Source organism: Dendrobates tinctorius, unplaced genomic scaffold (genome assembly GCF_039654945.1).
Source record: "Dendrobates tinctorius isolate UK_male_01 unplaced genomic scaffold, ASM3965494v1 ptg000105l, whole genome shotgun sequence".
NCBI lineage: Eukaryota > Metazoa > Chordata > Amphibia > Anura > Dendrobatidae > Dendrobates > Dendrobates tinctorius.
The window spans coordinates 7,283,497-7,295,000 of record NW_027361773.1 but is presented as its reverse complement, the minus strand read 5'-3'; the positions used below and the strand labels follow the sequence as shown (position 1 = coordinate 7,295,000).

Genomic DNA, 11,504 nt, shown 5'->3' with positions numbered 1-11,504 from the left:
ACCCTTTACACCAATTGCGATTATGTCACAAATATATGTATATTACTAATCAGGAGCCCAATTAATTTAATTGTTCCTTAACAGGTTGCAACGCTTACAGCCTAACCCACCAGTGGCAAATAGCCATGGCCATGGGTGGACTGAGCAATCAGTTTGCAAGTTTTAAAATGATTTAAGGCACTCCTTAGTCTTTCCTTAGAAAGTAATTACAAACTATTAGATTGCATTTGAAACCTTACTGATGTGTCTATGTATCTGTAATTTAGTGCTGAGGAGCAACTAACAACATGCTGCAAATATTAGTGAGACTGAACATAAGTTATAAGATATCTGTACAATAATTGCTTTTGACGTTAAGTGTCGTTAACATTAAATGATGTCAACATATGATGTCATTGGTGCCAGTCCAGGGGCTTTGGGGCACTCTCAAGTCAACCTTACACAATTTGATGGCTGTGAGCTGATAGATGCTTTGGCCTATTATTAAGCTGATAGTTATTTTGGCAGTCTCTCCCATACACAGGAGAACTCGTTTGGCCAAGTGGTCCTGTGTTCTCTATAAGAAAGCCACCAACAGTCAACTCTACCAGAGGCTTATTTCTGGGAGAACGAAGTAATTGACAGTTTGAAATGGGACATACCCAATCAACATCTCCCCCAAAAATCAGTTGGCTGAACAGAGTCATTTTGGAGGGTTTGGATGACATCACTCTAATATGCAGGGGCCTTTAGCCTGGCCATATGCATTAGAAAATAATTGTTGGCCAAATGCTTGTTCAGCTGATGGCTATCTCTTATAACCCCCCCATATATATCCATGCTCAGCAGAGGGTATATGCATTCTTATTGGGAACATTTGAGTAAGCTGCTTCCAGACTCTTTTGTTGGCCTCCTTTAGAATAATAGGATAGGGAATTGTATATCCAACTTCCCCAACATCTGCATATGGGGGAGAGCCGAGGAGACAACATACACATTAGTTGGTCAGCCAGTGCCACCAAAATTGGCAGGTTCAACTGATAAAAATGTAATATGCATGGCTAGCTATTGCCCTCTCAATGTCACAAAGTAATTTAAATTTTGCTTAACAATACATATAGCAATGTCATTATTCTCAGCGTAGGGGTTAAGTATGCTCTTGAGATTAGAGATGAGCGAATTTATTCGGATTCGGTTCCGAATACGATCGGCATCGAATATTGCTTTTTGCAATATTCGTCGAACACAGCCGAACGTCACTAGAGTCAATTGGAGTATAAATTACCGAGTATGTTCGGAACTGATCATAAGACATACCTTCAGCATGAATAGTGTTCAAATATGGCATGAATATGTCAAAATCAGATTCGGGCACAGAAACCGAACAAATTTGCTCATCTCTACTTGAGATGGCTATAGACATTAGGTTTATCTCTAACTACTACCGAGAAATAAGATTTGTCTGCTCGGCTGGGTATGCATGTGTTAACTTGCTGTTGGGCATTGTAATTCAATATGTATGACTCTTCTAAGGCATTATCTATTGAGAGAGAATTGGGAGGTCCCTTTTACATTACTTGGTTGGTCAATAGTGATGAAATTGGCGGGATTTGCTCAACAGTGCTGTGTTTGGGGGGTCTTACATCCTAAGATAGATGAGCAAATGAGGGCTTTATAAATTATTGCCTTCACAGAGTGTTAATTTCTATAGTCATTCCTTTATATATAGAAACAATCCTTCATATTGTGCATTAGTTATAGGAATGTATGATTTGCCATGGCTGCCTGCTTCTAATATCTTTTCTATAAGCAAAGAATAATAAATAAACAATATCAATATAATTCAGATTTTGTGACAAGAGTGCTACATTTTCCGTTTAGTATAGTGCATTAGTGCCAAATTGATGGGAAATATTTACTTACCTTTATCTACGATGAAGCAATTCCAAAGATTGGGAAATAGGACGTAGATAGGTGAATGTCCCCAACATGGAGCATTATTGGTATTGGGTGCATAGTGCTATAAAGACGTGCTGAAAAAAGTAAAGCCCCTATACAATGATATTCCGATGGTCAAGAAAAAGCATTGGTTCATATCAGGCCATTATTATGTACAATAATTCCACTTTATTGTTATGGAGGATGAAGTCTTGAACATGAGTTACGTATATCAGCAATGTGGTCAATAAATTGTACTAAAAAAGGAGAAAACCAAGTATTTAGGTAATGGAGTAGGTTACCTCTATGAATGGATGCCTTTTTAAACGAGTTTACTTTATAAGTATGCAGCACTGTGATGTGTAACTTGGTGACCTTACTCTTGGGGAATACTCCTCAGGGTACTCATTCCAAATAGTAAGTCTCACGGATGGGTTCTACTCTTCCTGTTCGAGATCCTAGAATATTTGCTAAAAATTCTTGCAAATGTTTCTATCCCTTTTCACCAATAGGCCCTCTCCCCTATATATGCTACTGATTTACTGACAGTGGTTGAAAATAACATGTAAATCATAATACACAAAAAGTGCTATCAACTCTAGGAAGTATTTAGCCTGATTCCTACAGATTTCACTTACAGAATTTACATGATTTTTTTAGACCTAAAACTTTAAACCTCGGTATAGGTGATCATCAATCTCTAGATTTTACCATTTTAGTCTTATGACAATGCTGTTTCATTTTACAGCACACTATCTGTATAAACTCACTGATCCCTGGGAAGTAAACTATGAAATGAGGGTTTCATTTTGAATATGTGTTATGTATTTGCCAGTGGTGTCAATTTTATTCATTTCCTGTCGTGTCCTATTGTTATTGCTATATACATTTATATGTTTGTATATTATGATTCATACAAGAGCCAGTGTTAAAGGACTAGAAATATTAATATGTGGCGATGCTATGCTATTTATTAATAAGCTTCTCATTCATTGATGCTATGGCTCTAGAACTTAGTGAATGTCATTAATTGTAAGCAGGTCACATATATTTCCTCCAATGTTTCGAATTATTGATGGCTATGCTAGAATTGTTCCAGAAATGATGTTGTTCAGAGATCAACCATTTGTAATCTTGTTTTCAGAAGGCAGGGAGTGTGTAAACTGTGGGGCAACCTCAACCCCTCTGTGGAGGCGAGATGGCACCGGGCATTATCTTTGTAATGCATGTGGACTCTATCACAAAATGAATGGCCAGAACCGACCCCTCATTAAACCTAAAAGAAGGCTGGTAAGTGAGAAACCAACATGCAAACACCAACTCTCTTCTTTCTCTAATCTCCTCAGCTCAGGAAGGGAAGCTTTCAGCAGGATATTGGCATCTCCACCAAAAGACTTGTTATAGTGGCCAGAAGAACTGTTTTCAAGTAAGGAAGATTAGACACTCTTGGTCCCACATTACCCATTTTTATTGCCATCTGCTTGGGTTCTAGCTCTCACACATATTTGGCGTCATGCACGCAGAGCTATTTACACATACCAGAAGATCTTATGGCTTTAACTATCCTCATTAGACAACAATGAATCCCTGTAATTAAATTACTAATGCGGTAGTGATCCCTTCACTGATCACATGAGAACAAGACCTTATAAATAAACATGGCAGAGGACGACACACACAATGGAAAAGGAGACACTTTTGTCAGTTCTCTGGAATTCTTCAGATTTCATGTTAAGAAATACATATTTGTGATAGAAATAATTCGGCAATTTATCCAGTAAGCATAATGTTTCTAAAGTTCTAGAAACAATTGGCAAAAAGGAATACAAAAAATCTTGTCTATCTATCTATCTATCTATCTATCTATCTATCTATCTAACTATCTATCTATCTATCTATCTATCTATCTATCTATCTATCTATCACATATCTATCTATCTATCTATCTATCTATCTATCTAAATCAAGAAAAAAGGGCAGCACTACCAAAATAATATAGTAGGTGCAAAACCTATTCAGCAGTGTCCAAACAGCCAAATTAACAAAAGGAAAAAAATAGTCAGCACTCAAATAAATGTGAAAACAGTGGATACTTTACTGATCCTCAGGTGGCAACGTTTCAACGGTGACCCGTCTTTGTCAAGCTTGACAAAGACGGGTCACCGTTGAAACGTTGCCACCTGAGGATCAGTAAAGTTTCCACTGTTTTCACATTTATTCGAGTGCTGCCTATTTTTTTCCTTTTTTTTATCTATCTATCTATCTATCATCTATCTAACCCATATCTATCTATCTATCCCAAATCTATCTATCTATCTATCTATCTATCTATCTATCTATCTATCTATCTATCTATCCCATATCTATCTATGTATCTATCTATCTATATCCAAAAAGATAGATGCAGCACTCCAATGTAGAACAGTAAAAAAAATATTTAAAGGCCCATAGTGGTAATTTGGTCCAAATTACGACCCTCTTTTTTTGGACTGAAACATGACATTTGAGATGGGCCAATAAAAGTACCCCCACTGTATTTTACACTTTATTTGGAGCGCTGCCTACCTGTTTTATATTTTATATAGTGGACCTCAGGTCAGTGGTGTCCAGGTGCTTCCACCCATTATTCCACGGTGTAGCTGTGATATTTAGATTTTTATTTATTTAGCTTTCTTCCTCTTTCTTTCTTTCTCTCTTTCTTAAAATAGCAGCACATTCCTAATGTTGTGAGTGCAATATTTGCACAAGTAACTTAAAGCTTCCAAATGTAGAAAAATTAGAATGGAAGCATCACTCCAATGGAAATAAGTGAAAAAGGTGGACTGTATCCACAGAGATGCACAAGACGTTTCAGCTCCTCATTTGAATCATGTCTCAAGCAAGCGTTCCACTGAGAAGCCTTAAGAAAGACTTCAAATGAGAATCCACCCATATCTATCTATCTATCTATCTATCTATCTATCTATCTATCTATCACATATATATCTATCTATCCATTACATATCTATCTATCCATTACATATCTATCTATCTATCTATCTATCTATCTATCTATCTATCTATCTATCTATCTATCCATTATCTATCTATCTATCTATCTATCCATCTCATATCTAACTCTCTATCTATTACATATCTATCTATCTATCTATCTATCTATCCATCTATCTCCCTAAGTATCTGTCTTTTTCTTAAATTTAACAAGAAAAATTTTCAAAAAGGAGGGAATTCTCAAAGCTTTGATTTTTTGGCAGCTGGCCCCATCTCCACTCCCTCCTTATATGCGAATGTAACTTCCCAGGAAATATCTGCAGGAAATCTGTACTCCTTAGATAACTCCCAAGTAACAATTTCCTCAAAGTAAGCCATTAAGTGAGTAACACAGCAGGAAGGACTAGGAGACCTGCATACTCTTTGAATGGCTATATGTCATCACTTATAAATACAGATCTGACTTATTACAATTTTAAAGGAAAACCAATCACTAAGGCAGCACCACAGTACATGAGAGACGGCAGGGATAACGCAGCGTATGCATGTGAATTTAACCCCTTAGTCTTTTTCTTGCCAACATTCTAGTCGCTTCTTACTGTATGCCGGTTTTGTCAGAGCATTGATGCATCTCTCACCTGCTGTATTCATGCTGTAACACTAAATATAATGTCTTCTTTCAGTCCGCAGCTAGAAGAGCAGGTACATCTTGTGCAAACTGTCAAACTACCACCACTACGCTGTGGAGAAGGAATGCCAATGGTGACCCAGTGTGCAATGCCTGTGGGCTGTACTACAAGCTGCACAATGTAAGTCTATACTGCTAGTTAAGAAAGTGCGCTCTTCTCTATGAAAAAAATGTTTGCCTCAGTTTTCTGGTAAAAAAAATGTGCCCAGACTAGTCAGACTCAATAAAGTGAAGTAATTGGAAGTTAATTCTGAGCACTGTAGCTGCAGTCCTTACAGTGACAAGTCATAATAATAGTTTATTACGCTCTGCTTTTCTTCTCTTTGGCAATGCAGTGTAATATAGATGAGGCCTATATCTTATACTATATGACATATGTAATATTTACCTCTATTACTAATTTGGGGTTATTCTCAAAACCTGTAAATTGTAAACCCTCTTTGAAGATCTTTTCGATCTGACATTTCATGTCAATTTTATTGTTAGAATCTTTTTACTTTTGCAATCCAGTAAGGAAAGTGTTAAAAAATAAATCTAAGGAGGGCTCCGTCACGGAATTTATTTTTTTCCCCGTATTTTCACACTTTCTCTACCGGACTGCAAATGTAATTGTTCTACACAATTCTTTATTAGTAGAATCTGTTCTCTATAAAATAATTCAGTATTAGCTTAAGAATTATGGTTTCTTTCTAAATAATTCTTAAGGACCATAGCGTTTTTAAAAGTGAGCTTTGAAATGAATACCAGAGTTATTTTTTTTTTTGCATGCAATTTAGACATAACATTTGCGATTAGAAATAGGTTCTAAAAAATCTTAAGTGTGCTTTCATCAGATAATTAATATCTTCCATTTGACTATACAGCTAAAGTAAACGTAGAATGGATATGTAGAGTCAGTATCTGGGTGGATGCAGTTGGCATTGATCTTACAAACAATATTTATTTATTTCAATACTTCATTTTTTTCTGATCACTTTAAGTGTTTTATTTTTTAAGGGTTTTACATTTTATAGTCATTTTATAATTTTTAGCTTTTGTTGTCATTAAGGCGCAAGGAAACCTTTCAGAAATATTTCTATGTTTTACTACGTACTGTATAAATGTACTTTTTAATTATTTTGAAAAGATGAAATTTGGCGTTCGGAATACATCTTGCCCCAATCTTTAAAAAAGAGAGCAAAGTCAATTTACGCAGCTTCTGACATGTCTTAATGGAAATCATGTAATATATCTAAAGATTAGTAACAGGCGTCATATTTGTAGGTTGTGTGGTTTCAAAGAAAATCAGATTTTTCTTCATTAAGAGCTACTAAAATATAAATCTATATGTTTACACTTGGCTGTCACACCGCCTAAGTGTCTTGATGTGGTGTGAAACACAACAAGCCCATAGCAAGATTAAGCTTGCTTTATTTTCATTTCATTAAATGTTTCCTTTGATATGAGCTGCAGACTGTTATGTAAAATAGGTCATCATTTCACATCTGCAAATGAAACTTGGAGACTTGTCTCATATTTCTAAGGTGCAGATATTTATTGCAGGCAAATAGTTTCTTGTCTGGGATATGAAGGAAGATTCTGCTTCTTGTTAACCCCTCTGTAGCAGAGAAGGAGATTTTGGAAGTAGTGACTAGTTATTTTTTACAGATTAATTAATTCCTCAGTATGTCTGACAAACACTTTAATGAGAACATCATTACAAGACAATATGACTGCTCATGTCGCAATCCATGGATTTATTTACATTCTACCAAACACCTAGAGGTCACATATTGTTGATTGTTTCCAACTAATATATGTATGAAGAATAATAATGACACTATTGTACAGTACTACTACTATTACACAATAGAGTACAGAATGTTAGTAAACTATCTTTGTCAGTTTTTACTCTTTGTACATTTTTATTTATTTTACTCATTTATATGGCACTATTAATTCCACAGCGCTTTATATACATTATCATCATTGTCCCCAATGGGGCTCACAATCTAAATTCCTATCAGTATGTCCTTGGGATGTAGGAGGAAACCGGAGTACCTGGAGGAAACCCACACAAACACGGGGAGAACATACAAACTCCTTGCAGATGTCCTTAGTGGGATTTGAACCCAGGACCACAGTACTGCAAGGCTGCAGCGCACTGCTAACCACTGAGCCACTGTGACGCCCAGATGTATAATGTATTGTATGGTACCCAGAAACTTTTATAGGGCAAATGTATCACATAACAGTGGCACAACAGCTGCAGAAGTTTGAAAAACAGTATGAAATCATGTAAAAGTATATATTAAGGAGCACTTTTTATATAATGAGAGTCACTGATAGATTAAAAAATAGATATATAATTGTTATGATCTACATTTAGATGCACAAAAAAGCTTTAAAACAAAGGTAAAAAAAAATCACCTAAAAAAAAACATGCACACCAATGGGATTATTTTTCCAATTTTTTTTTATATATCAGTAATAAAGTACAGTTTAAATACAGTTGCATCTCCATTGTGCTATATAGTATCTCCTAAAAAGAGAAATATCAATGTGGGTGTAATATATATATACATATTTGGTGTCCCCTAAAATGGGAAATACCAGTGTATATGTATATACACACACTGATTGAGATAATAATAATAATAGTAGTTTTATTTCTATAGCACCAAAATATTCCGCAGCACTTTACATTATAGAGGGGACTTCTACAGACGATAGACATTACAGCATAATAATAAAGACATAAATCATAACAGATACCAAGAGGAATGAGGGCATACATATATATGTATGCATATATATCAGCGTATATATATAAAGTATATATATATATATACATACATATACATACTGTACATATACACTGGTATTTCCCGTCTTAGTATTTATATATACACACTGATGTTTTTCCCTTTTAAGGAGACACCAAATACAAAGATTTATTGAAATCTGCTTGCACTAAAACTGAAAGTCTCCTTGTCGAGCATTTTTCACAAGGCAGATTAAATATATCCCAGGTGAAAATATTATTCCGTTAAAAGAATGCATTACAATATTTTGTTTATAATTTTTATGCATTTAATGCAATTTAAATCTAATACTAAGTACTATCTAGTTCAATATCTAGTACAATATACATGATGTGAAATTGTGATGATTAAGTATAACCAAAAGTCTAGTTTTTACACCGGTATCTTTTTATTTATATAGTGAAATTTCCGTCAAATCATCACTTTATCATCCAGAACGTTTAATAATCGGGCACATGGAATATCGATAAGTCACCAGTTATCAGGTCGCAGTGATTTCTACTATATGTAGGTTTTGTGTTTCAAAACAACGCTGATGTTAAATCGCCGTCCATTACTCAGAACAACCTGCTCTGACAGATGCTGCTTACAAGAGCTGTAAAAGTGACCCCCTCTGACAACATGCGTAGCAAATTAGGAAGATAATGGGGTCTTGCTCTCATGTAGGATTCTGTAAGGATCATGAACAATTCCCTACTCCTAAAGCCACACACCACTGTTTTATTGGGTGACCTCACCACGGTACGGTCAACCTTTATAGAGTAAGAGAACAATTTGGCAAGTATTTGTTAATTGTTAGGTGAATGGCACCAGACTAATGCAATCAGTCTATGCTGTATAGACCAGCATGTAAAAGCTGACATGTTTCAAGTTGAGCGATTTCTTGTTGGAACAGACAGCTGTCAGTAAGCCAGACTTAGTCCAGAAGTATGTCAGCTTTGTGGGTTAATTCTGGTTCATGGCACAAAACTTTGAAATGCTGTATGTTCAGTTCACGAGTCAAAGGTCATATATAAAAGCATCACAGATTGACAGAAAGGAAAAATTGCAGATGATATTTAACACACACTGTATAATAAGACTTATATTAGATATCCTTGTAAGATATTGGGTAACACTTGGCACAGTCCAAAATTTTACATCACTTGCAAAGTGCCTTGTTATGCAGGCCAGGAAGATATAACATAATAATAATAACAGCAACAACAATTTTTCTTATAGAAAATAAGAAATGATTATTAATAATAATAATTGCATTATTTGATACAATTTACCAAAATTAAACTTAAATGATATTGATGAAAAAGCATTTTTGAAAAAAATATTTTATGGGCTTGTGTCACTTTTTTGTGGATTGTTGTTTAAATATGATATGTTATTTTTCTGAAATGATATCGACCAGATTAAAAATTGTCTGCACATAGATATAGGGTTGGCCCTTAAACTATCTTCAGATAGACCTAAGGGGCCCTAGTCCGAGGCTAATGTTGTATACTTTGAAATGGGTACTCCTCTACGAGGACTTTTTTTTTAACCCGGTATTTATATGTGATATTTGATATCTGATATTTTCTGTAATAAAATGAAACATATTAACCATGATTTTTTTCCTGTGTGCCTTCACTTTGCTAAGAAACGAAGGAAGGGTAAACAAAAACAAATAATTATTTTTTGTTTAGATTAACAGACCTTTGACTATGAAGAAGGAAGGAATCCAGACCAGAAACAGAAAAATGTCTAGCAAGTCGAAAAAGAGTAAAAAGATGCATGATGGGCTCGAGGACTACACGAAGGGCAGCTCCTTCAGCCCTGCCGCCCTCTCCAGGCATATGTCTACGCTTAGTCACATTTCACCTTTTAGCCACCCTGGCCACATGCTGGGTACACCAACACCAATGCACCACTCGTCCGGCCTGTCTTTTGGACCTCATCATCCTTCCAGTATGGTCACTGCCATGGGTTAGACTTTAAACTTCATCTCTATTTTGCATTTTTTTTGCAAACTGATGACCCCCTCATGTCTATGGACAGAACGTTATTTAAAAGCTCACACAATGTAGTGCTAGCAAATTTTAAAGGAACTCACTATGGCATCTGCGCATTCTTGACCACTGAATCTGGATCCCATTTGTGAATAAGCCATTTAAACTTTGACTCCCTGTTGATAAGGGTTTCCAGTGCTGTGAACAAAGGTAGGAACTTTGCAAAAATATCAAAAAAGGAAAAAAAAAACAAAAGAAAAAACCCTTCTATATTGTAAATTTTGGAGACTTTTATTGCACCTGTGTAAAAAGCATGAAGGACCACAAGACTATAAACAGATGGTGGCTTTGGAAACAAAGACTTATAGACTGCAATGCTTTTTGTCTAAAAAAAGTGAACAAATTGCCAGTGTTGTTTTCCTCTAGCTGGCTGGAGTTGTTTGATGCATTAAACTTGTAGACCCTTCATACATTCAGGATTTTGGCCTCTTAGGATGTTCTATTGGTCCCAGGCAATCAGTGTTACTATACCGATATTGCCAATGTGGATGTACAGCTAGCCTATTCCTCAGGCCTCAATGCATTGTGAACAAGTTCCTGTAATTGTTGTTTGTATGTATATTTCAAAGGCACCAGAATAATAAAAAAAGATGTAGATTTATTTCATCATATTATAAAGACTGATTGGTTGTATAAATTTATTTACTGCTAGTGTAAAGAACTGCTTTTATTGTTTTCATATTATTTTTCTTCTCTTAAAAATAAAATAGATTACATTCGGTTGAATAAGGTTGTTTGTTATTTTGTTATCTATTTGTTCTAAAAAAAACCTATAAAAATGAAACTTGTGAATCCTGTATACAGAAAGACCCTGCTTGGCATAATGTCTATTGATATGAATGAGGGGTGAACAAATGGGGGGGGGGATTGGGACAAAAATATCTATGCTAACTTATCTTTAATTGCCTGCTCAATACTTTCATTCATAAATCTATCACTATAAGGTTCAGGGGATCGGTTCTCCTTTGCATTGTATTATGTGGAAGTTTTCTCAGCTATTTCATATTGAAATAAAATTAACTGCTACTGTTTCTTATTGTTTATGGTATTACTTGTTAGTTG

General features: G+C 35.3%; 1 protein-coding gene across 6 annotated transcripts in view; it reads left to right on the top strand.

The window, feature by feature from the left end:
• Positions 1-11,171, top strand: part of GATA3 (GATA binding protein 3) — a 33,269-nt gene extending 22,098 nt beyond the window's left edge. For 3 of the 6 annotated variants that reach the window (XM_073589024.1, XM_073589025.1, XM_073589026.1), the window contains exons 4-6: positions 3,062-3,207; positions 5,592-5,717; positions 10,080-11,171. In XM_073589024.1, coding sequence (XP_073445125.1) covers positions 3,062-3,207; positions 5,592-5,717; positions 10,080-10,364 — 557 coding nt within the window. In that variant the 3' untranslated portion in view covers positions 10,365-11,171. Of the gene's footprint in view, positions 1-3,061; positions 3,208-3,263; positions 3,344-5,591; positions 5,718-10,079 lie in introns of all 6 variants that reach the window. The other 3 variants (XM_073589028.1, XM_073589027.1, XM_073589029.1) reach the window with 3 other exon arrangements.
• The last annotated feature ends 333 nt before the right edge of the window (positions 11,172-11,504 follow it).